The following is a 27,922-nucleotide window of genomic DNA, read 5'->3' on the forward strand; positions in this document are numbered from 1 at the left end:
GAGTTAGGCCAGAATCACGCCTTTGTCCTCTGGGTTACAGGAAGGATGGGAAGCGGGGTCTGCCGTCCTGGGCTCCAACCGCCCTCCCTCACCACCTGGCTGGACGGGTCGGGCCCTTCTGTGCCCAGCTGGGGCCTCCACGCCCGCTGGCTGTGAACGGTCTGTTCTCCGGAGGGGTGAGGCTCTCTCCGCCAGGATGGCTTCTGCAGACAGCTGCCAACTGGACTGATGTGAGGAATAGGAGGTCTGGCTAGGATCAAACCAGCCTGTTACAACTTTAACTCTATTTATCTCAGAATTTTGCGTATCACAAAACCAATATTATACCAACATTGAAGAAATGTTTGTAAGTTAATTGATTTATTTAGCTAATTTTTGGCTTCCCTGGGTCTTTGCCGCTGCAAGCATGCTTCCCCCAGTGGCAGCAAGCAGGTAGTACCTCCCTTGAGCTTCGTTGGGGGTGGCTTCTCTTGCTGAGCACTGGCTCTAGGACGTGGGGTTTAATATTTGTGGCACATGGGCTTAGTTGCTCTGTAGCATGTGGGATCTTCCTGGATCAGGATATGTCTCCTGCATTAGTAGGCAGATTCTTAACCACTGGACCACCAGGGAAATTCCTAAAGAAATATTTCAAAAGGAAAAAACAAAAAAACATAAACCATTCAACCCAAGCATTGGTCATCCAATCATGACTTTTGGCAAGACAGTTAGGAGCTTGCCAAGGGAGAATGGGGTGCTGTCTGGGAGGGATCTGTTTTCGAAGCCTCTGGAAGGGCCAGGTCCTTAGGTCAGCCTGTCGGTGAGGGCGGGGTGCTGAGGGCAAGCGGGGGTGCGGGAGCCTGGATCCCTTATCTCTCAACCCCCCTTCAGGGGAGAAAGAGACAGTAAGATGGGGGGAAGTGTCTGACAGGTAGATCCTGCAGACAGTAATCTCCCCAAACCATCTCACACAATGCCTCGGTGGGCGGATGGAAAACACTTCTTGCCTGTCTTTGCAGTCCCCTGTATAAGAAGAACCCCGATATGACCAAAATCCGACATGGAAAACCTCAGCCGCTTCTCAGAGTGGATGACCACGATTTCACCATGAGGCCCGCCTTTGGAGGTAAGATGTGTCGGCCCACCTTCAGCCCTCTGGGGCCTGATCCCAGGACCGCCTCCTGCTGCTGTTCCCTCGGGTTCCCTCAGGCACAGCCTTCCTCCCGGGGGAGCGGGCGTGACTCGAGTTTCCCAGTCAAGGTCGGCAGAGCCCAACTCACTAATTATCCCCTGGAGCAAAGCGGTGGAAGGAAGTGAGTGTTGAGGAGAGGCTGGGGACGGTGACGCTGTTTACTTTCTCAAAGGCCTAGCCCTGCTGCTGCCAACTTGCCGTTCTTAAAAGAAGAGCAGGCGGGAGGTTTTGCACAGAAAATGACTCTGTTCTCTGCTGCCCCTTGCCTGGCTGGGAATTTGGGTTTCTGAGGGGGGCCACCTGCTTGCCCATGCAGTAACCATTTAACCCCTTGCAGGAACTTCCCTGGTGGTCCAGTGGTTAAGATTCCCACTCCCAGTGCAGAGGGAGTGGGCTCAGTCCCTGGCTGGGGAGCTAAGATCCCGTATGCCACACAGTGTGGCCAAAAAAAAAAAAAAAAAAGATCTTGAAAAAAGAAAACCCAAAAAACAGTTTAACCCCTTGCAAAGGCCCCTTGCAGACTTGACCCCAAAAGAGTTTCCCCGCTCTGGGGGTTCCAGCAGGGGTGACATGGATGATGGCTGTCCCTCCCAGGAACTGGAGAAAAATGCCACAGGGAGAGAGGAGCCTGGACGGGGGCCAACCATCTGCACCGACAGGGCAGGGGGAAGGATGGGACTCACAGGATGCGTGAGACACGGGCCCAGGCACCCCTTGTGCAGGTGGGGAGACTGAGCCCCAGAGCAAGGCAGCCGATGCACCCTGGCCAGTGAGACCCTGGCAGGCTGGTCTCTATTCCCCTTTATCTCGCTCTTGAACTTCCCTCAGGTGCCAGCGTCCTCCTGGGGCGGCAGGAAGGAGCAGGAGTGACTTGTGAGCAAGCCACCGACCCTCTGCCTTTGGTTTGTGAAGTGGGGGAAGTAATCCCTCCGTCTGCGGGGGCTGTCAGGATTAAACGAGATGATGTCTGTAAAGCCCTGGCACCTAGGGGTTCACGGCCCCTTAGAAAAAGCCAGCTGTCAGGCCTCCCTCTGGTGTGACTGTGAGGGGATTAGGATGTTAATTTATCCCTGGGGGCCTTTGCATTTTCAAAGCCTCTCACTGCTCTCGGCTCCTGGAGCTCTGACACCTGCCAAGCGGGAGGAGGAAGCAGGCGGCCGATGGCAGTCACTGCCTCTTCTTCCTGCTGGGACAGAAAGCTGCTCAGCCGGGCATCCCGCTGCCCTCGAGGGCTTGCTCTGAGTAATGCCGCCAGAGAACTTCATGAACTTCAGTAACATTTTCCTGAGTAAGCAGCTCTAAAATTAGCTGGATGTAATCCAGGAGGTCCAAACGAGATGATATCCTATAAGCAGAAAGCTCCTCTTTGTTTTTCTTCTAGAGCAGGGGTCCCCAACCTCTAGGATCTAATGCCTGGTGATCTGAGGTGGAGCTGATGGCATAATAATAGAAATGAAGTGCACAATAAATGTAACGTGCTTGAATCATCCAGAAGCCTCCCCTGTCCGTGGAAAAATTGTCTTCCATGAAACTAATATCTGGTGTCAAGGTGGCTGGGGACCCTTGTTCTAGAGGAGGAGCTAAGATGCAGAGGGTTGGCAGGTGACTGGGACAAGGTTGCCAAACAATAGCATTAATGCCAACGCACAATTCTTGCTGACTTCCGTGCCAGGGCACTTACAGACATGATCTTACTTCAGTCCTCACAACTCCGTGAAGTAGACATAATTATGAAGTAGATACTGTTATGCCTAGATGAGGAACGTGAGGTGTGGAGAGGTGAGGTGACGCCCACGTCACACAGCTGGGTGGGTCTCTTTCTTGCCTCCTCTGACCTGCGTGTCCTCCACTGCCAGGCAATTAGGCAGAGGAGGTATAGGGTTTAGGGCTCACAAACAATACTCCTAGGGGCCTCTACAAAGATTTTATTTTAAAGTCAGAAGAAAAAAATAAAATTTTAGGTAGAATAAAATGTTAATATATAATACTAATATATTCATCTTTATGCCAAGACTTTTTAAAGTGTTTTTTCTGGTGGAAGGGTCCATGGAGGCAAGAGGCCAGGGTCCTCAGACGTCACAGCGTAGCCCTTCGGCAGAGTGCAGTTCTGTGGGGCAGCTGGTGTGTCTGGGTGTGAGCGGCCTTCCGAATCACGCCGGGTGTGAGTGACCTTCCAAATCACGCCATGGAGCTTTCTCATGGAGGCTGTTGTTGCTGGCAGGAGCCTGAGCCTCACCTGGTCAGGACCTTCAGTTTGCAGAAGAGCCTGGGCCCCAGAGGGTTAAGTGATAAGCACAGAACAACTGGGGGCAAAACTTGGGTTTCTTCTGTGATGTCAGATGCAGAAGTGAAAGCCTCATAAAACCACCCTCCTCCTTGGGAGAAAGCCAGGAGCTAGCTCTCAGGACCAGCGAGTGAAATCCTGCCACGTTCTCAGAAAACCCAGCTCTGAGGAGAATCATCCAACAGGCTGCAGCCCCAGGCGTTCGGAGAGCAAGCTGGACTTCCTGTATTCTGATCCCTGCACGTGCTGGGCCCATCAGCTGGACTTCCCCAGAGTGTGAAGGATCAGGACAGTCCCCTGCCCCTGCCCGAGTAAGCCTCTGAGGCTGGGAAAGGCCCTGATTTCAGGGAAAGCTGCTGGAGAAGGAGGTGTCGCCTCCAGCAGGTTCGATAAGACCTTTACACGTCAGCGGTCACATCTCAGTCACCAAGGCAAAGGGTGGGAGCTGCTCCTCCTTCCTCCCACCTCCCTCCCCCAGAGCAGCTGGTCCTTGGGCCACATTTCCTTCCCTACAGGGCTATCCTGGATGTCCAGATGGTCCTTGAATGAAGTAGGGCTAGGGGAACTCATGATGAGGTCCACATATATGAACCCAGAAATAGCTTTGCAAGTGGAGGGGTCCTGACCAACAGGCTGGGTGGGGCCGTCACAGGAGGGGGCTTCCCACTGCCCAGGGCTCCAGTGATCGTCACAACCCACAGTCCCTGGAGCCTCTGTGGGTGGTTTGGAGCCCAGAAGCTGTCTCCGCCAGTGCTCCTGAGGGGGTCCACCTAGCCCCTCACTCCTGGGCAGGAGTACTGGCTGGTGGTGGGCGTGACTCTGGGGAAGGAGGCTGACAGACAGCACGGAGGTGACTCTGTCCAAGTAAGAGTAAGCCTGCCTTCTCTGGGGGCAGCCACGTGCCAGGCCCCCAAAGCAGAGCCTCAGCCCAAATGGCCCTAATGCAGGTCCAGCCTAACACACCCCCCTTAGCAGCCCTGCATACTCAGCAGGCCACACCCACAGGGTGCCCTTTAAGAATCACGGGGTATCTATTCCCATCCCTGTCTTTTCTTTTTAACTTGTGTCTCGAATAGGGGCTTCCTTGTGGACTGATATTTAAAAATAACTGATAGAGAGGAATTTGCCTAAGACTAGATACCCCTTGGATGACCTTTTCAGTCTGGAAAAAGAAAAGATTAAAAATCTAGCAGGTTCCTAATAATCCCAGGGATCAGTTGAAACAAAAATATCTTGTCTAAGCTCCCAGCTGCCTGGTTCGGTAATGTGTCCTGGTTAGGAGAACCTGCAGGGGCCTGCCTGGGGTTTCCCTTCCATTTGTTAGAAAAAGTGAAATGCTGAACTTTTTAAAATTAAATTTTAACTTTTAAAAAATGGAGTGTAAAACATACAGAACATATAACTTACAGTCCCAGTCATTTTAAGTGTATAGTTCAGTGGCCAAACCGCATTCACATTGTTGTCCAACCATCACCAGCATCCGTGTCTAGAGCTTTTTCATCTTCCCAAACCGAAGCTTCATTAAACAATAACTCTACTCCCTGCTTCCCCTGTCCCTGAGGACCACCATTCTACTTTCTGTCTCTGAATCTGACTGTTCTAGGCCCCTCGTGTCAGTGGAATTTTATAGTATTTGTTCTTTTGTGACTGGCTGATCCACTCAGCACTGTCTTCAACGTTCACCCATGTTGTGTGGCAAGACTCCTTTCTTTTTTAAGGCCAAACAATAGTCTGTTGTATGAATATATCACATGCTGTTTACCCACGTATCTGTCAACGGACATTTGGATTATTCCTTCCTTTTGGGTATTGGGAAAAAATCTGCCATGAACATGTGTGTACAGCATCTGTTCAAGACCCTGTTTTCAATCTGGGGGCTTAGGGCTTCCCAGGTGGTTCAGATGGTAAAGTGTCTGCCCGCAATGTGGGAGACCCGGGTTCCATCCCTGGGTCGGGAAGATCCCCTGGAGAAGGAAATGGCAGCCCACTCCAGTATTCTTGCCTGGAAAATTCCATGGATGGAGGAGCCTGGTAGGCTACAGTCCATGGGGCCGCAAAGAGTCGGACTCGATTGAGCAACTTCACTTTCACTGTATACCCAGAAGTGGAATTGCTGGAACCCATAGTAGTTCTATGTTTAATTTTAAGAGGAACTCTCATACTTTTTTCTACAACAGCTACATCATTTTACCTTTTCACCAGCACAATGCTGATTCTTTAAAAAATTTTTTTTGCCAAGTGGCATGTGAGGACTTAGTTCTCTGATCAGGGACTGAACCCACACACCTTGCAGTGGATGTGTGGTCTTAACCACTGGACCCCCAGAGAGTCCCACATGGTGCTGGTTTTTAATTCAAACTGTAGAAGTGGGGGACTTCCCAGGTGGTGCTAGTGGTAAAGAATCTGCCTGCCAATGCAGGGGACTAAAGAGACATGGGTTTGATCCCTGGGTTGGGAAGATCCCCGGGAGGAGGGCATGGCAACCCACTCCAGTATTCTTGCCTGGAGAATCCCATGGACAGAGGAGCCTGGCGGGCTACAGTCCATGGGGTTATAAAGAGTCAGACGACTGAAGCGACTTAGCATGCATGCATGTATGTAAAAGTGGGAGGTAGAGGAGGGACGTAATGTCATCGTGGATTCTTTTGAATTAAATCCAAGGAGTTTGTCAGGATGGTGGGCAAGTGGCCACAAAGTAGGTTAGGTCCTCCAACCAAAATACTTTCATTTTCATTCTTAAGACAAACATGGTGCTTTTTGGAGCTGATTTGTATGAAGCAGGGTCGGTGGCACTTGGGGACCCAGCAGTGAGCACTACAGCCACAGTCCTTGGAGTGTTAATGCTCTGGTTGGGGAGATCAGTGTTAATGAAGTCTTCACATCAAGACGTCAAATTACGGAGAACTGCTGGAAGGACAGAGGAGCCATAGGGTGGGCACAACAGGGCTGGTTGTGGGCAACAGGGGAGGGCTGCCTCCAGGAGTTCAGGAGGAGAAAGGCCAAGGAGCCAGTCTTGCTGGACTAGACATGGGTTCAGTCACTTCTCTTGACTCCTGGCATGCCAGAGTGTCATCCCAAGAAGTGACATCCCAAGAAGCGTCTATAGGTGAAACAGAAATGACTCAGTTCAGACACATATTACAGAAGCAATGGAGGGCATCTCGGCTGATGGAGGGGGAGTTACGTGGTCAGTTCTGTCCAAAGAGAGAATCAAAGATGCCTGCATTCAAGAGGTGATGTTCATGATGAGGAAAGATGCAGTGGGGCTGAGCCCAGTGGGTGGAGAGAGGAAGAGGGGGCCAAGGTGAAGGTGCTCATGGATAACAGGAGCCTGGCAGTGGAATGCAAGCCTCGCGCGCGCGTGCGTGCGTGCGTGCGTGTGTGTGTGTGTGTGTGTGTGTGTGTATAGGCAGTGCACCTGGGTGTCCACAGGCACGTACTGGGTTCTACTGTGGGTGGAAATAGGGCTGCTCGGAGCTGGGCCATTCTCCCTGCCCCGTCTTAGGCCAGCCAGAGCTCCCAGAAGCCTGAGTTCCAAGGCTGGGGTTGGCCTTCTGGGTTGACATGAAGGTGTATTGGTCAAAGCAGTAGGACAGGATATATGCCATTTTGCAGTTTCTTAGCTTGACTTGTAACCTTTAGGAACTCAAGCATGTGGCATCTGGATCTCTGATTGTGCTCCTGCCTGGGGGGGTGGGTGTGTACACTAAGGACGCTGCCCTTAGTGGTCAGCTGCCCACACAGAGTAGGGTGGAGTCTTGGTCTGGAGGGGCCATGTCTGGATGGGCTGAGATTGAGTGAGTCTGGAAAGAAGGGGTCGGGGGGCCCAGCCTGTGATCAGGGGCAGGTCGGGGCAGTGACTGGGCCCGTAGTACACCCCGCTTCCCCCATATGATTTCTAGAGCACAGGAGAAAGCTTCCTGTGCTATAGCCAAACAACAAAGGGCTGAATGTAGCAGACAGGGCAGCAAACATTGGCTCCCATGCTTCCTTGAGATAATTGCAAATTTCATGCTTCTGGCCTTCATTTAGTGAACCTGCCAACGTTCTGTAGCTCTTTCTCCGGCTATTCAGGCAGTGGGCTCCGGGGCCCTTGCTGATTTTGCCCGCCTCCCTCCTGCCCTTGTCCCCCTCCTGATCAACCAAGCTGAATCATGTCTCTCAGATCTGCCCCTCCCTCCCCACCCAACCCCCTCACACCACATGTTTCTCAGCCCCTTGTTGCAGGGTGGAAAAATCTTAGACGTTATAATGGTTGTGGCCCTCCAAAGCCCCACCCCCCCGACACAATCTTATTCTTTGGTGTTTAAGTGTAAATGAATTAATAAACTGAAATCTGTTAAATTTTCTCTTTGGTGGATGATAATGATAAGAAGGCTGGACGCCCTGCTGACACCCACACCGTGGCCCTCACACTACCCCTTGTCACCAAATTCACCTCCTGGAAACATCCCTTCCTGGCTCTGCTCCCTCGGAAACTTCAGGGAGTCCCATCTTCTACGGGATGAAGTACAGCCCTGCCTCTCCCCTCTGAGTCCCAAGAACTTCCATGGTCTGGCCAACTACCTCCCCAGCTCACCTCCCCTGGAGAAAGCAAGCTACCTCATGAACTGCCTTACCTCTCACCTCTCGTATCTCAGAAGGCTCTCTGTTCCTCACATCCCTGCAGAGTCTGCTACGAGCATCACTCCATGGAGACCCCCTGTGCAGTCTTGCTTCATCCGACGGCCCATCCCTGCCCAGAGCCCCCGGTTAATGCCTTTCCTCTAACATGAAACATCGCCTGGCTATTTGGAACTGTACTGAAACTTCCCAACTCAGATTGGGACCTGAACCCACTGTCTTTAAATTGAAATCACACCCCTGTTCTCAAGGCTGACTGAATCTCAGGTTCTCAATAACTTGTTGCAGAAAGAATTCCATGAGAGACAAAGTGATGGGTAAGAAGTGGATTTATTTAGAGAAACACGCCATAGACAGAATATGATCCATCTCAAAAGATGAGACTGGTCATGGCAGGAATATAGTTCACAGAGGATAGGCCATCTCAGAAGGTGAGAGTCCCCGAAATGTGGGGTGGGTAGATTTCATGGGCAGGGTAATTTCATAGGCTAATGAGTGGGAGGACAGGATTATTCCAACTGTTTTGGAGAAGGTGTGGAAATTTCCAGGAATTGGGCCACCACCCACTTTTTAGTCCTTTATGGTCAGCCTTGGAACTTTCATGGCGCTGGTGGGAGTGTAATTTAGCTAAGGTATCACAGTGAGCATATGTGTGGCTCAAGGCCCACTGGAAGTCAAATCTTCTGCCATGTTGGACCTAGTTGGTTCTAACCAGTTTTTGTCGGGTCTTCAATAGTTATGTCATTCTTTTAAAGATTGTGCCCTGCCCCCTTCCCTCCTATCTCAATAAGACTATTTTCTTCTTTGAAATCATCACACAGACTCATTCTTCCACTCACTTATTGATTAATTAATTTGTTCACAGCATTATGGTTAAGAACATGGGCTGTAGAATTCTGGTGTCTGGCTATTCACTCGTATGTAACCAGCTACCCCGGTTGTGACCTTTAGGTCACAGGCTATTTCTGCTCACAAATCAGGTTGTGTTCAGTGGTCAGTTCTCAAGGGAATGCAGTAAGATGGTGGCCGCGAGTGGCCTTGTCCAGGAGGAAAGTATCCTCTACCCTTCTAGGTTCTTCTGGCTGGTCTAAGAATTAAGTTGGCGTGAGATTGATGCACCAGAGAAAGTCAAACATGTTTAGTAAGCTCTACCGTGGGAACAGGCCCTCTGTGTAAATTACATAAGGCAGTTAGTATGTGAGTGTGTTAGTCACTTTGCAACCCCATGGACTGTAACCTGCCAGGCTCCTCTGTCCATGGAATTCTCCAGGCAAGGATACTGAAGAGGGTAACCAGTCCCTTCTCCAGGGGATCTTCCCGACCCAGGGATCAAATCTGAGTCTCCTATATTACAGGTGGATTCTTCACCATCTGAGTCACCAGGGAAGCCAAGGCAGTTAGATGGAAAGTCAAAATTTCTTCCTGAGTCTTTCCTGCTTCGATTGTTTTCAGCTCAAAATAATGCATATGCCAAAGAGACATTGTGGGCTGGCAAGTTGTGCTCCTCACAGGGTCATCCCAAAAGTGTCTTCCTTCTCATGTCTGGCGCCCAGGGTGGAGAGATGCCAAAGCTAGGCCTGGGGCAGCTGGGGCTCCTCGGGCATCAGGGCATCATTCTCATCGTTCCCTCTCTCTCTGGTCTCTAATTTGGCCACATGACAGCAAAGAGAAACCAACAGAAACTGGAAGTTTCGCAGCGTTGTTGGTCCTGATGCATTCTGGTCTTCGAATTGACCACAGAGGTCCAATCTGATTCAAAGGGGAGAGGAATTAGACTTGTGTTAGGAGGCGTGTTGAAGGATTTACAGACATCTTGTAAAACCATTATACTGGGGCCACCCTGCCTTGCTTAGTCCAGACCCCAGCTCTGCCTCTTAATAGCTGTGTGGCTAGGGCAAATTCTTGAATCCTTAGAGCAACCTCAGTGAAGATTATGTGTGGAGTTTTCAGCAAAGTGCATGACACATAAGAAGTGCTCAAGAAACATGAACTGTTTTTATTGACTGAGAATGCTCCGGTCAGCAAAAGGCATTCATTAAAGAGGGGGTTCTGGGACAACTTCCTTCTGGTTGTGCCTTCCACTGGCTGGGACTTCCATCTCTAGTCCTCAGGTTCTTGCCTATAGAATGGAGGTAATTCCAGTACCTGCCTCAGCAGGTTGTCATGAGGTTGAAACCCAGGGGTCCTACAGAAAGCGCTGAACAAAGGCAGTGAGCAGAGAGCGTGCGCCTGGGGACATGGGGACAGTGCGTGGGCCACGCATCAGACGCTGGATGCTGACATGCAATGAAGACCTGGCTCCTGCCCGGGGGGTGTGCGGCCCAGCCTCCTAGACACGCAGCACACAGTCCGTTAGGGCCTCTCCCGGGAGAAGGGCTCGTACCGTTACCGCTACTATGACCTGTTCTACTCACGAAACTTCCGAGTCTAATGTGTGGGTTTTCTGCTCCAAAGAGTTCTCCTATTGTCTGTGGATACCAGCTGCATGTCCTACAGTTTAATTTGGTTCTAACACTACCTAGGGCCTCCCTGGTGGTTCAAGAGGTAAAGAAGCTCCCTGCCATGCAGGAGACTTGCAGAAGAAGCGAGTTCACTCCCTGGGTCGGGAAGATCCCCTGGAGAAGGGCATGGCAACCCGTCCAGTACTCTCGCCTGGGAAATTCCATGGACAGTGGAGCCTGGCGGGCTGCAGTCCACGGGGTTGCTAAAGAGTCGGATACGACTCAATGACTAAACAACAACGACAACAAGGGTTGGCACAGACTCCACAGGTTAAGGGCTCAGCCCCACAGACGTCAATCATCAGACCCACTTCAGACATCAGTCACCAGAAGCGGGTCCCCAGTTATCTATGCTTCTCTTCGACGTGGCTGCAAAACTGGAGTTCCCACAACCCCCTGCTAATTTGCTAGAGTGGCTTGTAGAATCAGGGAACACATTATTTACTGTCTCCAGTTTATTATAAAGAACATTATAAAAGATACAGAGGACAGAGGACAAGGCAGGGCGTAGAGTGAGGACTGGAAGGGTCGTGAGTCCAAGAGCCTCTGTCCCACGCAGTTGGGGCGCACCGTCTTCCCTGAAGTGCTCACCAGGACTCTCACTGAACCTGGCTGTTCAGGGGTTTTATTTTATTTTTTTTGTTTAGGGGTTTTAATGGAGGTTCCATTGTGTGGACATGATTGATGACCTCATTGGCCACTGCTGGCTAACTCGACCTCCAGGCCCTCCCTTCCCCAGAGGTTGGGGGTTGGGCTGAAGTTCCAACCATCTAATCACCCGGCTGTCTCCTTAGTAACCAGCCCCCACCCTGAAACTGAGAGCTAACCGAGAGTCTCGGCTCTAGCTTAAACTCAGGTGTGGTTTGTCATGAACAACCAAATGATACTCCTTTTACCCCTATCACTTAGGAAGCTACAAGAGTTTCAGGAGCTCTGTGCCAAGAACTGGGGCTGAAAACCAAACAAATATTTCTTATTATATCATATCTTAACATATCATAATATCCCAACTGCGGTGTCACTTTGCAAGGTTACTTCCTAGTTACATCTCCAGGTGGACTGTCTCCAATGTGATGCCTTCCTAGGGACTTTCCAGGGTAATTGAGACACATGATCTTCACCTGGTATACTTTCTCTCCACCCCTATTTAAGGAGCCCTCTGTGTGGGGCACCCAGACTGTGAGTGGAGACCCTCTTGAATGCTTTCTTCTGTGGCCTTCCTCCTAGGAGGGGTTCAAGCCCTGGATTTCCAAGCCACAGGAGTCTGGCCACCAAGGCCTCCAAATGCCATTCAGCTGCTCGAGCTGAGGCCCATGGAGCCAGCTCAAAGCAAGGGCGTGCCTAGTTTTGGAGCTGTGGCCTCTTCCCCTGAATGCTTCTTGGACCTCCGCGGCCGCTTCCGCGTGGAGGGTGCGGTCTATGCCTCACTGTTACGGTGAACAGGTTGGAGAGCCAAAGCTGGAGAGGAAGTCGGCCTTCCGGGGCTCCAGCAGCCTTCTTCCCTCAGAGGAGACCCCTCTGACTTCTCTGCAGTGTCCTTGGCCCCTACCTTCCGGAGCACAAGCCCTAGCTTACACCACACCCTGCTCCTGTTACCAAACTGAACTTGAGTCCACTCACAGTGAAGCTAGTTTATTGATGCTGCTTGTTGTGAAAGGCAGCTTGTGCTCCGAAGACCTGCCTTCCCCACTCGCTTTCAGGGAAGGGTGTTTAAAGGCAGCCATTTGGAGTAAGGGTTGCAGCTTGTGGAATCTTCTTCTGTTTGGTAGCTAGTGAGGTAACACGAAAATGCTTTGGGAATCTTAAAGTCAGCCTGCTGGTTCCAACCAGTCTGCATGTAGTCACCATCCTCCACCTGGGTGGAGGCCTTAGTTTCTATAGAACAACTCGAACATATGGGTCAGATAACTATATATATCTTGTGAAGAAGAACGAGGACTCTCTTTTTTTAAAAGATCAGTTCTCTTCAATTGCTCAGTCGTGTCCGACTCTTTGCAATCCATGGACTGTAGCACACCAGTCTTCCCTGTCCATCACCAACTCTTGGAGCTTGCTCAAAATCAAGTCCATCGAGTCGGTAATGCCATCCAATCATCTCATGCTCTGTCGTCCCCTTCTCCTCCTGCCCACAATCTTTCCCAGTATCAAGGTCTTTTCAAATGAGTCAGTTCTTCACATCAGGTGACCAAAGTATTGGAGTTTCAGCTTCAGCATCAGTCCTTCCAATGAACACCCAGGACTGATCTCCTTTAGGATGGACTGGTTGGATCTCCTTGCAGTCCAAGGGACTCTCAAGAGTCTTCTCCAACACCACAGTTCAAAAGCGTCTTCGGTGCTCAGCTTTCTTTATGGTCCAGCTCCCACATCCATACTTGACTACTGTAAAAAGTATAGCTTTGACTAGACAGAACTTTGTTGGCAAAGTAATGTCTCTGCTTTTTAAAATGCTGTCTAAGTTGGTCATAGCTTTTCTTACAAGGAGCAAGCATCTTTTAATTTCATGGCTGCAATCACCATCTGCAGTGATTTTGGAGCCCCCAAAAATAAAGTCAGCCACTGTCTCCCCATCTATTTCCCATGAGGTGGTGGGACCAGATGCCGTGATCTTAGTTTTCTGAATGTTGAGCTTTAAGCCAACTTTTTCACTCTCCTCTCTCACTTTCTCAAGAGGCTCTTTAGTTCTTCTTCACTTTCTGCCATAAGGGTGGTATCATCTGCATATCTGAAGTTATTGATATTTCTCTCGGCAATCTTGATTCCAGTTTGTGCTTCCTCCAGCCCAGCGTTTCTCATGATGTACTCTGCATATAAGTTAAATAAGCAGGGTGACAATATACAGCCTTGACGTACTCCTTTTCCTATTTGGAACCAGTCTGTTGTTCCATGTCCAGTTCTAACTGTTGCTTCCTGACCTGCATACAGATTTCTCAGGAGGCAGGTCAGGTGGTCTGGTATTCCCATGTCTTTCAGAATTTTCCACAGTGTGTTGTGATCCACACAGATATTTAAAGGTATAAATAAAGATACTTATCTTTATTTTGGCTGAGCTGCATAGCTCAAGCACACTCAGTTTCCTGACCAGGGATCGAACCCAGTTAAAGCGCCGGGTCCTAACCACTGGGCCACCAGGGAAGTCCTAAAGCTGTTTTATTGATTAACTATTGTTTAAACTATCATTACTTTTCTTGCTTGACTGGTCTTTCTTCACTTCTGTATTCTTTCACTTCCCTAATTAGTAACTTCTTGAGTCTGCTCTTTAGAACTCCATGAAGGCCTAGGAGAATGAAGTCTTTTTCTACAAAAATAGAAACCGGGTGCATAGTGGGGCTCTTGTACCTAAAAAGACCCTGTTCAGTTTCAGTTTTTACTTCTCTTTGCTATTCTTCAGTCCTGGGGGGAACAAGGGCGGGACAAGAAAGGGAGCACAGTGTTGGATAGAGAGGATCATCTTGAAGGCAGCAGGGCGGCTCGGTTTCATCCTTCCCCTAAGATTAACCTTCTTTCCCTAGCCCCTTCCTCAGACGGCCTTTTTCCTACAATCCCCTCTGGGCATTCTCACTCCTCTGCTCCTTGACCTCACCTGCGCCCGGTGACTGATGCAGTCACTGAGCATCTGAAGGATGTTAAATGTAAGAACTTGGTTTGATATCCAGTGGAGACTCCTTCCAGATTAACAACAACAGTGTCAGCCTTTGGTCAGAGATAGGAACCAGGACGGACGAAGAGTCATCGTTTTACTTTGTTTTAACCTTGGCTATGCTGGGTCATTCCCGTGGCTCGCGGGCTCTCTGGTTGTAGTGCTCGGGTTCCAGAGGCTGTGGGTTTAGTTGCACTGTGGCATATGGGCTCTTAGTTCCCTGGCCAGGGATGGAACCTCCATCCTCTGCATTGGAAGATGGATTCTTAACCACTGGGTGCCAGGGGAGTGCCAAGAGTCCTCAGCTTTAAGAGGGGAGTTGGCTGTGGGAGGGGCTGAGTGTCTACAGAGAGGAGAAGGGGCCAGGCAAGAGCTGTGTCACAGAGATGGAAAAGGAAGGGGGTTTCTACTAAGGAGAGTGATCATGGAAGAGAGGTCAGGGAGCCAAGCAAGGCTTAGGAAAAAAGACTTCTCAGCTCAGCAAGTGCAACGGGCGAAGGAAGGCATGGATGAGCAGGAAGTGGAGACAGCTGGCGGAGATAGCACAGTGGAAGAGTTGAAAACAAGAGGAAAACGGTCACCAGGACATGGGGCACTATAAAACCTCACTGCTGGAGTTTCACTAAAGGTCAGTTGTCCAGTGTCCTCAAACGTGACTATGGGTCAGCATCATTCCAGGACTTGTGACGTCTCTGGGGGGGGAGGCTCAGGGTAGGACCCACGAATTGCATCTCTAAGTGCCTGGTGATGCTGGAGCTGGTTTGTGGAAGGGAGAGCCCTGACCTGGTCCAGCCTCAACCCCACCCCAGGTGGACGGTTAGTGCCTGCCACATGGCACTTACTGCTGCAAAGAGACAGTGCTCACCATGAAAAAACCAGGTTTGTTTTCAAACCAAAATGCCTGATTACATCCACCAACAGGAGAAAGAGTCTCAACTTAACTCAGTCTTCAAATTAACTCCGACTTTCTAAGAAGCTGTCAAGGAACGGGAAGGGCCATGGCGGAAAGTCAAGCCGTGCAACCTGCATTGATGAAATTTTCATAAAGTGTATTCATCCATGTTGTTGAATGTAAATGTAACATTCCATTCTGAGAATATACCATAATGTATTTTTCCTATTCTGTAGATAGGTCATGAGGTTTATATAGCTTCCATTTTGCTGGATGATGTCTTCTAAGGTGATTGTACCAATTTGCACCCACCACTGGCAATGTATGAGGTTCCTCCTGTTGTCTATACCCTTATCAACGCCTAGTGTAATTGCTCTTTCATATGAGCCTAATTCATTGGGTGATAGTATTAATATTCATCATGGTTCTAAGGGAAATATCAATGCATCTTTGTACTTTCTCGTATGTCTATTGGTTGTTCTTTTGTTAAATGCCTATTTAAATCTCTTGTCCCTTTTTGTACTGGATTATCTGATTTTTTCTTAATGGAACTCTTAGCAGTTATTTTTATATTCTGTATATGAGCCCTTTGCCAGTCACATGTACTATGAATATCTTCCACTCAGTAGCTTGTTTTTACTTTCTTCATGGTGTCTTTGATAAAGAAGAGTTCTTGAGTTTTTTATCACAATTTCTCATTGACCTACAACATGCATACAGAAAAGTACACAAATCATCACTGTTCAGCTTAGTGAATCATCAAAAGGTGAACACATTCTTGCAACCAGCACCTTGACCAAGAAACAGAACTTCCAGAACTCCAGAAGTCTCTTTCCCTCCACCGCAGCCAAACATTGTCCTGGCTTCTAACACCAAAGGATTCGTTTTGTCGTCAGTTTTCTTAAGGGTAGTGCCTTTTGTGTCTGGATAAAGAAGACCATTGCTGTCCTGCTATTTGCTGTTTTGCCTCTTACCTTTGAATCCACAGTCCCCTTGGAGTTGTTTTGCACATTGTATGATTTTCACATATACGTTGTCTCAGCATTAGTTATTGAAGACACTATTCCCTCTCCAATGATCTGCTGCTGCTGCTGAGTCACTTCAGCCGTGTCCGACTCTGTGCAACCCCACAGACAGCAGACCTCCAGGCTCCCCGTCCCTGGGATTCTCCAGGCAAGAACACTGGAGTGGGTTGCCATTTCCTTCTCCAATGCATGAAAGTGAAAAGTGAAAGTGAAGTCGCTCAGTCGTGTCCGACTCTTTGCGACCCCATGGACTGCAGCCCACCAGGTTCCTCCGTCCATGGGATTTTCCAGGCGAGAGTACTGGAGTGGGTTGCCATTGCCTTCTCCCCAATGATCTGCAGTGGTATCTAAAGTCAGGTGTCTGTAAGTGTGTGTGTGTTTCTGGAGTCTCCACTCTGTTCCATTTATTTATTTGTCCATTTTTATACTGATACTTCACTTTTTCTTTTAAAAAAATTTTTTTCCACACCACATGGCACAAGGGATCTTAGTTCCCCCACCAGGGATCAAACCTGAAGGTCCTGCATTGCAAGACCAGAGTCCTAACCACTGGAGTCCTAGTACTTCACTTCTGAATTACTGTATTTCTATAGCAAATCCTGATATCTGGTAGAACAAATCCTCCCACCCTTTTTTCCTTCAAGAAGGATTATTATTGCAACTTTGAGTTTCCTAATAATGTCTTTGTCAAGTTCCACAAGAAAACCAAATGGGATTTTTATTATAATTGCATTGAGTCTATAGTTTAATATGGGGTAATTAATATCTCTGGGCTTCCCTGGTGGCTTAGACAGTAAAGAATCTGCCTGCAGTGTGGGAGATCCGGGTTCTATCCCTGGGTAGGGAAGATTCCCTGGAGAAGGGAATGGTAACCCACTCCAGTATTCTTGCCTAGAAAATTCCATGGACACAGAAGCCTGCTGGGCTGCTGTCCACGGAATCTCAAAGAGTCAGACACAGCTGAGCAACTAACACACCCAGTTCAGTTCAGTTCAGTCGCTCAGTTGTCTCCGACTCTTTGTGACCCCATGAACCGCAGCACGCCAGGCCCCCCTGTCCATCACCAACTCCCGGAGCCTACCCACACTCATGTCCATCGAGTCGGTGATGCCATCCAACCATCTCATCCTCTGTCGTCCCCTTCTCCTCCTGCCCTCAATCTTTCCCAGCATCAGGGTCTTTTCCAATGAGTCAGTTCTTTGCATGAGGTGGCCAAAGTATTGGAGTTTCAGCTTCAACATCAGTCCTTCCAATGAACACCCAGGACTGATCTCCTTTAGGATGGAGTGGTTGGATCTCCTTGCAGTCCAAGGGACTCTCAAGAGTCTTCTCCAACACCACAGTTCAAAAGCATCAATTCTTGAGTGCTCAGCTTTGTTTATTGTTGGTTCTTTATTGGACCGGAACCTGGTGGTCTGGAGTCGACAATGAGAGAGTGAAAGAAGGAAAGAGGCTAATATTCCCTGGGTTACGCAGCCAGCTTTCGCACTCCAGGGAATCAGCCAGAAATACAGAGCTAGAGAGAGAGAGAGAGAAAGACAGACAGACAGACACGGGGACCCAAGCTCTGATGGAGCAAAGGTGCTCTACTGAATTCTGTAAGAGTATATGTACCAGTAGCTTCTTTAGATAAAGATCAAGAGACCAGACTTTACAAGTTTACCAAGGAAGCAAGGAGCCATAGAGGCCATAAGGCCAAGAGGTGATCTATAACAAAAGAGGGTCGTAAATGACCCCTTTCACCAAATGGAAGAGCTAATGAAGGAAATCCTATGCACACATCCCATCTCTTTGATCTCTGTCCTGGGAGAGGCTTGCCTGCTCCTCTGGCCCCTGAAAGGGACTGATAAGGAACCGAGGGCTCAAGAGAGATAGGAAACAGCACACAGGAATCTTACTGTTAAATGCTTCCTGACAGTTTATAGTCCAGCTCTCACATCCATGCATGACCACTGGGAAAACCATAGCCTTGACTAGACGGACCTTTGTTGGCAAAGTAAACACACAAACACACAATTAATATCTTTATAATATTGAACCTTCCAATTCAAGAAAATTATTTTTCCTTTACTTAGGTCTTCTTTCATTTTTCTCAGTACTTCGTAGCTTTCTTTATAGAAGACATTTAGATAGCTTGTTAGATTTATTTCTATGTACCTATTCCTAGTTTTAAAAAAATATTTATTTATTTGGCTGCACCAGATTTTAGTTGCAGCATGCAGGATCTTCAATCTTCTTAAAGCTGAAAAACCCACATCAGTGTTCTGGAGCCAAGACATGAATGCCTAGTTAACTTCACTAGACTATTTTCCTTCTAACTCTTATAGGGCTCAGTCCTACTAAAAACATAAAATTGTTCATGGAAGAAGGAGAAAGGCCAGTAATTTGGAAGAATTTCTCAAAAATCAGGTTGGGAAGGATGATAAAATGGAGCACTCAGGAGAACTTGAGGGTGGAATGTTAGCCTTGGGCTGCTGGGCCGGTCAAAGGCCAAGATGACCTTCACTGCCCTGGGACCAAGGAAGGCAGAGTTGTTGGTCCCATTCAAGCTTGGGGGTGCGAGTCCCTGGACACGGCTCTGTAGCCTCCTGAATACACAGATGGTTTCCAACAGCCCAGGATCCCCGACACCTGCCCTGCCCTCCCGTATGGGCAGCACCTCATAGCCGTGAATTCACCCTCCCAGGCTTTGTCAACTTTCTCTCCAAAGACCGACTGGAGCTCCAGAGGGCCAGGCAGGCCCGGGGGACAGGGAGACACAGTGGCAGGCACCACGCAAGCTGACGTATTTTATCTGGAAACTGTCCGGCCACTGATCAAACACTGTACTCATTATCCGAGGACCAGGGCACAGGGAAGTGGGTCCAAAGAGGGTGACGGCTCTACTGTTTCTGCCCTTTGGCTTTTGGGATGACCGGGCATTACAGGTGTGCGGTGCTCTATAGAAAGGGGACACGGGAAAGGGAGGGTGAAGAGCTCTGGCCCTGGGCTGTTTTAATGTCTCAGGGGTAACGGAGATCCAGAGGACAAGGAAATAAACAGCACTGATTCCCTCGGTGATACTGGGAGTACACAGTCCAGTACTAGGTGCTGGGAGGGGGGACCCCAGCCAGGCTGCTGCAGACCCTTCCTCATGTTGCAGTCCCCTCAGGAGAGAAAGACCGGCAGTCAGCCCTGAGGAGGGGGCCTCTGCCTCACACTGGCCATTCCACTCTGCCTGGAGCCTGGAATAAGAAGACTGGCTGTCAGAGCAGTGATCTTTCATGAGCCCTGACCTGAGCCATCAGTTGAGAGCACAGGAAAATAAAAAGATCAGCCCATGACCCAATTAATCTGGGAGGGGAAAAGTAAAATTAAAAAGTGGGGATTCCCAGCAGTCCAGTGGTTAGGACTCAGTGCTTTCCCTGCTGTGGGCCTGGGTTCAATTCCTGGCTGGGGAACTAGGATTCCACAAGCTACGCTGTGTGACAGGTGAAAAAAAGCAGTGTGTGTGTGTTCATTTGTGTTCATGTTTAAGGACACAGAAAATAGCCATGAAATCCCACCAGTAATAACTAAAATGCTCTCATTCTATCATGCTCAGTCAAAGCCCCCCAAATCTCTTATGGTAGGATTGCAAGTATTAACAAACCTACCGGGAGAGGCTTGGGGAAATCGGTGAGCCCATCCAATGTCCTGACCCACTAGATCCTGTCAGGATCTCTGATCCTCCTTCCCTGCCCTCAGCTGAAGTCCCTGGCCCTGCCAGTCCTCATTCCCTGAGACCCAGACTCCCACCGCCACCTAAGTTTCTCCCAGCTCAGACCACTGTGGGTCGGCATGCCCCAGTCCTGCAACCACCAGCCAGGGCCCAGCGAGCCCAGATGCAGCAGGCTGGCCTCCAGACAACGCCTTCCTCTCAGAAGGCCGTGTCCAGGGGCCACCTGAGGCTCTCAAAGACATCGGTTACCTGTGAGTGGAACAGCATTCATTGATATGCCTGACAGATACAGGGTTTTGGTTTTTCCCATTTAAGAAGTTTTTAAAATACTAAATATTTTAAAATATTAAGATTAAATTTAAATAAATATTAAAATCTAAAAAAATCATTTCACAGAAGCATAACATATACACAATCCAGCTCATCCACTCATACAAGCATAGATTAAACACCCACCCTGGCCTTCCCAGGTGGCGCTAATGGTGAAGAATCCGCCTGCCAGTGCAGGAGACCTAAGAGATGCAGTTTCGATCCCTGGATCAGGAAGATCCCCTGGAGCAGAGCAAGGCAACCCACTCCAGTATTCTCTCCTGGAGAATCCCATGGACAGAGAAGCCTGGCGGGCTACAGTCGATGGAGTCACAGTCGGACAGGACTGAAGAGATAGCACACACACATGTGACCCAGGAAAGGCACTTAAGGTAGACACAGTCCCAGCCTTCACGGAGAAGGCCTAGGCACCCAACACATCGGGAAGGAGTAAGAAAACCCTCAGGGAATTCCATTCACTGCCTCACTCCTGCTCTAGCCAGGGTCCGCACGGAAGGTGGCTGGAGCTGTGTGCCCGCCCGGTGGAAGGCGATTTAACCGGCTGCCTTTGCCCCTCTGCAGGCCCTGCCATCCCCGTGGGCGTGGACGTGCAGGTGGAAAGCCTGGACAGCATCTCCGAGGTGGACATGGTACGCGGGGCCCCGGGCGGGCAGTTCCGGTGCGGGATGCCAGGGCTGCTGGCCCGCTGCAGCCTGCGGTGGGCGGGGCCGCGCTGCTACTGGCTGCGCCTGGGGGCGGGGCCACAGCTGGAGGCGATAAAACTGGGGCTTGGAGGCTGACCCAGGTGCGGTGAAATCTAGAGCCGGGTTCTCTATCTTCACGGGTCAAAATAACTTGGGAGGGTGCTCTGTCGCTCAGCCGTGTCTGACTCTTTGTGGCCCTCTGGACTGTAGCCCATCAGACTCCTCAAGGAATTCTCCAGGCAGGAATACTGGAGTGGGTTGCCGTTTCCTTCTGCCGGGGATCTTCCCAACCCAGGGATTGAACCCCAGACTCTTGCCTCTCCTACACTGGCAGGCAGGTTCCAGCGCCAACTTGCGCCGTCTGGGAAGCCCCAGCCTGGGAGGGGATGTTGATTGAATGCAGATCCTTGGCCCCACGCCAGACTTGCCGATTTGGTCTCTGGGAGTGAGAGCCAGCCCCATATGTTCTGAACACACCCCTCAAGGAATGTGAGTGGTCAGACGAGCCACACTCGGAGGGGCACAGAAAGTGGATGCATTCACCTGAAGTCTGCAGGTCCCTGATCACCAGTGCCCACCTCTCACCCTATGGTGAGTGTGTCTAGCAGGATTGGGTGGTCACCAGAGCCTCTTTGAAGAAGTCTCATTTCAGCTGAGACCTGATAGCTGTGGAGAGGGCACAGCAAGAGCTTGTCTGAGATCTCTGAGGCAGAAGAAACAGGGAGTTTGCAAATAGAAAGACAGAACAGGGAAGTGAAGGACTCAAGAGATGGGCTGGTTGGTGCTCACCTCTACGGGACCAGCCTGCAGGACAGGCAGGAGGGATCTGGGTGGAGCTGGTAGAGCAGAAATGGCATCCACTCTTAGCCCACCATCACAGGCATCCTTCCAGCCTTCCTCCACCTGCTCCCAGAAGACTCATCTGCATGTATGTCTTAGCTCTGGGTACAGTGTAAGGGCTTCACTCTTGGTTTAAGGCACAACCACGGAGACACTTGTTAACAGAATAAGGTTTCAGGCTGAAATTATACTGCTGCCTATCTCTTCATCCATTCATTCCCTTCATTTTTTTCCACCCTGCAAATATTTATTGAGCATCCACTTCTCTGCTCTTCCAGGCACTAAACTAGGGTCTGGAGATTCAGTGGTGGGCAGGACATAATTCTGCCTTCAAAGATCTTACAAGTCCAGTGGTAGAAATCCTCCTAAATGGGACACTTGACTGTCCAGGTTTCTGGAAGTGTCTACTGAGTTGAGCTGAATGGTGAACCAATAGGTAAGGAGCCATGTGTGCACAGGTATTGGAGAGGGTGGAGTGCTTTGGGGAAATCCTGGCCTGCTGGCTCCATGCCAGCCAGAGGGCATCACAGCTGCCTTTTTTTCTTTGCAAAGCCTGAAGGAGGAGCTGTGCAGTCCCCTGGGCTCCAACCTCACGAGGCATGAGAATGAGTCATTCTCTTTCCCGTGGCAGCGGTGGTTGTGGTGGCCGGCAGGACTGCAGACTGTCCCCCAGACTCTGGAGGCTGGGTCCGAGGTATCCATCATGGTGGTGGATGCAGCAATGACGGTCAGGAAGGGCGCTCTGTCAGGCGTCTCTGGTCTCACCCTGGCTCCACAGGACTTCACCATGACCTTGTACCTGCGGCATTACTGGAAGGATGAGCGGCTGGCTTTCCCCAGTGCCAGCAACAAGAGCATGACCTTCGACGGCCGGCTGGTGAAGAAGATCTGGGTCCCCGATGTCTTCTTTGTTCACTCCAAAAGGTCGTTCATCCACGACACCACCACGGACAACATCATGCTGAGGGTGTTCCCAGACGGGCAGGTGTTGTACAGCATGAGGTAACTGTCCCCGGGGCCATGGGCTCCGTCTAGAGTCGTTCTAACACTTGTGGACAACGCCGGGGAGAGTGTGACTGATTTACCACCGTGTCGTCAGAGCTAGACTGTGCTTTTCATGGTAGGTGAGGAAACAGTATTTGTAGAATGAATTAGCTATTCAATTTCAGGTTAAAAAGCCACCACAAAGAAAAAACAGCCCTCTATTAAAAAAAATGTGTGGTCTGTCCGTTTGGCCCTGGAGAGTTTGCCACTGTGGTTGGGTCTGTGGAATACATGGGAAGGTCTGAACCTTCTGATAACAGAACTCTCTGAAGAGGAAATGGCCACCATAATAGGTGGTAACTTCCCCATCACTGGAGATCTTAAGCTTGGGTCAGGAGACTAATTGAGCCTGAATGAATTGAGGGAGACAATGATCTTTACACCCTCCACCTCTGACAGCCTATGATTCTATCATTCTACCAAACATATTATCAATGTTTATTAATAATAAACATTAGAAAAATAACAATAGCTACTGCTTAATAGAGGCTACCGTATCATGTCTTCTGGGCTGACTTGAGTGATTATAGTCTTATCTCCCACTTTCCGGGCCTGCCTGTACAGTTTGCCAGAATTTGATGCTAATAACTTTGAGAGGGTGCTGCGGAGGCATAACCTCTGGGCATCTCTGGGGAAGGTGGCTCTCTGGATAAGAACAATGCCCGGAGGAGGTGCCGGTGTGGGTCATTCACAACCAACATCCTCAGGAGCTGGGATCCGGGCAGAGCAAATACCACCATTTACAGAAGACAAAACTCTAAAAGTTAACTTAGAGGGACTTCCCTGGCAGTCCAGTGGTTAAGACTCAGTGCCTCCAATGCAGCGGACATGGGTTCGATCCCTGGTTGGGGAGATAAGGTCCAGTGGGCCACACGGTGCTCCAAAAAAAAAAAAAGTTGACTTAGAGACCTGGGTCTCCAAGCTTCTGGAAGGAGGCAGCCGCTCCTGACCATGTCCGTGTCCTCCTTACTGTGGGCAGACAGGCGAGTCAGGAGGTCACTGCATGAGCCGACATGTTTGTTTTGTTCTAGGATTACGGTCACCGCCATGTGCAACATGGATTTCAGCCACTTTCCCCTGGATTCTCAGACCTGTTCTTTGGAGCTGGAAAGCTGTAAGTATCTGTGTTCGTAATGACAGATCTTTGCCTTCTTCCCTCCCTGTGACATTTTAGTAACTCTGAGACAGAGTACCGCCTGCCAGAGATAAGACCTATTTACTCCCAGGCTGGTGTAGGAGGTCCCTGTTGCTCCACCTTGCCTCAGAAGACAGGGAGTCAAATTAACTTCTTTTCCTCTCCCCAAAGATGCATATACAGATGAAGATCTGATGCTATATTGGAAGAATGGGGACGAATCCCTGAAAACGGATGAAAAGATCTCCCTGTCTCAGTTTCTGATTCAGAAATTCCACACCACGTCCAGACTGGCCTTCTACAGCAGCACGGGTAGCTAACTTCTGCCACGGTTGGGTTCGCATGTGGAAGAAAACACATTAGAATTCTTCTTTGGCCCCCTCCGACGAAAATAATTTTTTTTTATTATTTTAATAATGCATAGTGCAACAAAACAAAAATAGCACTTAAATGCAGAGGATTTAAAAGTTGCTGCCCTCTGAAATCCCATGGCTGAAGGCACTCATTCTGAACAATTCAGCAAATATCCTTGCAGACATCCTGATTAATTATGTCATTTTACAAAATTATGTAATTTTACAAAACTGTTGTTGTTGTTTAGTCACTAAGTAATATCTGACTCTTTTGAGACCCCATGGACTGTAGCCTGCCTGCCCTCTCTGCCCATGGGATTTCCCAGGCAAGGCTACCGGAGTGGGTTGACATTTCCTTCTCCAGATGATCGTTCCAACCCAGGGATAGAACCGGTGTCCCCTCTTGGCGGGCGGATTCTCTACCACTGAGCCACCTGGGAAGCCCTTAGAAAATGACAAAAATGTTATTTCACAAAAGTCAGGTTTTACACACGATTCTGTAAACTGATTCATCTGACTTAACGATATAGATGGATAGCTTTCCAGGGAAAGGTATTTACAACCTATATTCAGAGATACAGATTCATTTCTCATGTGTAGTGTGACCTCTTCTTGGACCCTGGGTCCATATTTGCAGTTTTGAGAGCATCCATTTGTGAGCTCTTCTTTGATCTCACCATCAGCCCTTGTAATTAGTTGCCTGGGGGCATCCTAACAAAGTACCACAAACTGGATGCTTGAAACAATAGGAATGTGTTCACTCCCAGTGCAGAGGCTGGAAGCCTGAGCACTCTGCTCCCCCTGAAGGCTCTGGGAAGGAATCCTCCCGTGCCTCTTATCAGCTCCTGGGGGCTGTGGCATTACTCCGGCTTCAGCCTTTATTGTCACGTGGCTCCCTGTGTCTCTGGTGTGTCCATGGTGTGTCTGAATCTTAGGAACCCCATGGACTGTAGCCCACCAGGCTCCTCTATCCATGGAATTCTCCAGGCAAGGATACTGGTGTGGGTAGCCATTCCCTTCTCTAGGGGATCTTCCCCAACCTGGGGACTGAACCCAGGTCTCCTTCATTGCAGGCAGAGCATTACCATCTGAGACACCAGGGAAGCCTGTGTTTTTACGCATCTATGTCCAAACTTCCCTCTTCTCTAAGGACACCTGTCACTGGGTTACAGACCACCCTAACTCAAAGGCACCTGACCTTACTTTGATTACATGTACAAAGACCTGACTTCTCATAAAGCCACACTGACGGGCGGTGGGAGTTAGGACTTCAATGGACCTTTATACACTATACAGCTCTGCAGTAGCCACAGGACCATAGAGGACTTCTCACTTCCCTACCCCTCCTGTCCCAGTGCTGAGAAGCTCAGGCCCAGGTGTGAGAGGACTTTGTGTTACTGTCTGCTCCTGCATGGCCACTGTCTCCCCGTTCGCCTGCCCCCAGCCCCGGCCTTCTGTCCACACCATCCACCAGTGGAGAAGAGCGAGCCCCAGCCAGGGGTGTCAGGACAGCCCACGCCAGCTTCCCTTCATGTCCCTGGTGCTCACCTTCATCCCTCTCTTCTCTTCTGCTCTGACGTGTATTTGGCACACAATTTTCTTTTCTCATCTCTTCTTGGCAAGTTTAAGTCAACTCTTTTCTAAAACCTTTTTTTTGAAACAAATCATTTTTTTGGCTGCACCATACAGCATGTAGGATCAACCAGGGGTGGAATCTGTGCCCCCTGCAGTGGAAGTGTGGAGTCTTAACCACTGGGCCACCAGGGGGGCCCCTAAAGCCATTTTTAAGAATTTCTTTTTCATTACGTGCTGCTGTTTTGAGCGCTTTATATGAATTAACTACTGTCTACCCAACGAATCTATGGTGTAGATAATATTGATATCCTCCCCAGTTTATAGACCGGAAAACTGAGGCTCAGAGGGATTAGATTTTAGAAAGGAAGCTTATTGTACTAAGGCACCCAATCATGAACTTTTAACTTTCTGCCAAAGATGAATATGATGATGAGGAAAGAAGGGCTCCCAGGAAAGGAGTTTGTTTTGCCTCTGTGATGGGATCTCATCGGCTTCTTCCTGTGCCCCGCAGGCTGGTACAACCGTCTGTACATCAACTTCACGCTGCGTCGCCACATCTTCTTCTTCTTGCTCCAAACCTACTTTCCCGCCACCCTGATGGTCATGCTGTCCTGGGTGTCCTTCTGGATCGACCGCAGAGCCGTGCCCGCCAGAGTCTCACTGGGTAAAAGCACTTGATAAGGTGTGGCAGGGTGGGTTTTCTGTTTTGTTTTTTTCCAACCAGTCACTATGTAGAGAAGTAAAAGTCACCATTCAGGGTTCTTAACCGAGGGTCTGTCTGAGTCAGAGGAGTGAACTTTCCTCCTACTTCTTGCTTTCCAATTCCACACTGGGGCCCTCAGTTTCCCAGACCACGTGGCGAAAACCTCAGGGAGCTCAGTCCACACCACCTCTGCTCAAGTCGTTTCAGGAAGAAAGCACTTTTCTGGGATGTGGACTTCTACCACTGGGAGTGTCAGAGCTCAGTACTCTGATAAATGAGGCAATTCGACAAATGCCCAAACTTACTCTGTAAACACAAAAACTTTGTTTGTTGGCTTTGTTTAGACAGAGTTTGGGAGCAGGGCCCATGTTTCATGATTTCTTGGAAGGAAGGGGGAGCTGCACTCCCTGAGTTGTGGCTTAGCCTTGGAAGCCCCTAAGCGTCAGAGTCAACACTTGCACGTCGTCATTGTCAATTTGGACAAAATCAGGTTGGGTTTGACCAGCAAGGCACAAGGAGGAAGGAACTGGTGTGACAGGCTTTCTGGACTCAGATGAGGGAGGATGTGTTCTTTTCTTGAGGTTTGGGAAGGTTCCTTGAGAGGGGATCTTTAGCCCCTGCTTTTAAATTTTTTTAAATTAAATTAATTTAATTAGTTTTAAATTTAAATTAAATTAAATTAGTTAAATTTTTATTAAATTAAAAAATTTTATTTTTTGTTGAAGTATAGTCGATTTTCACAGTCACTGTTTTAAATTCCACATCTGAGCAGATCCTCTGGGATGAACCATGGATCTTGGCAGTCACATCACAGAAACCCCCAGCTCCAAGGGGCTCAGAGCAAAAGGGGACATGCAGTGAGTGGTCCAGGAGGAGACCGGGGTGGCTGCTTCGGAGCAGACCCTCACACCTCTATGAGGTGGAAATATGCCGGGGGCAGTTCTGGCTGGGTATAAGAGAGAGAGAATGTAAAATGGGGCAGCCGTGTACGCTTGTCAGAGGCTGAACTAAAGCTGGACGTTGCAGGGATCACCACGGTGCTGACCATGTCCACCATCATCACGGGCGTGAACGCCTCCATGCCCCGCGTGTCCTACATCAAGGCCGTGGACATCTACCTCTGGGTCAGCTTCGTCTTCGTGTTCCTCTCGGTGCTGGAGTACGCGGCTGTCAACTACCTGACCACCGTGCAGGAGCGCAAGGCGCAGAAGCAGCAGGAGAAGGCGAGAGACGTTTCATTCATTTCCTGGTTGGAGTCCATGCTGCGGGTTGGATGAGAATAGCCGGAGGGAGAAAAGGGAGCTGTTTGTGCAAAAGGAGGAGGATCCATTTCAGAATAGTCTAGCTTCTATCACAAAGGATCCCAGAACGTAGCTAGTCTTTGGACAAAAGCTAGGAAGACTTGGGTTCTTGATCTCAGCTCTGC

The 27,922-nt window shown here is 49.4% G+C and overlaps 1 protein-coding gene across 1 annotated transcript in view; it reads left to right on the forward strand.

The window, feature by feature from the left end:
* The window catches only part of GABRR2 (gamma-aminobutyric acid type A receptor subunit rho2), a 41,042-nt gene that overhangs the window by 8,404 nt on the left and 4,716 nt on the right, over window positions 1–27,922 (forward strand). The window contains exons 2-8 of the mRNA XM_043890475.1: window positions 999–1,105; window positions 20,725–20,792; window positions 22,465–22,688; window positions 23,762–23,844; window positions 24,037–24,177; window positions 26,305–26,457; window positions 27,523–27,719. Of these exons, the coding sequence (XP_043746410.1) occupies window positions 999–1,105; window positions 20,725–20,792; window positions 22,465–22,688; window positions 23,762–23,844; window positions 24,037–24,177; window positions 26,305–26,457; window positions 27,523–27,719 (973 nt within the window). The remainder of the gene's footprint in view (window positions 1–998; window positions 1,106–20,724; window positions 20,793–22,464; window positions 22,689–23,761; window positions 23,845–24,036; window positions 24,178–26,304; window positions 26,458–27,522; window positions 27,720–27,922) is intronic.

The sequence above is a fragment of the Cervus elaphus genome, chromosome 28, assembly GCF_910594005.1.
Source record: "Cervus elaphus chromosome 28, mCerEla1.1, whole genome shotgun sequence".
Lineage (NCBI taxonomy): Eukaryota > Metazoa > Chordata > Mammalia > Artiodactyla > Cervidae > Cervus > Cervus elaphus.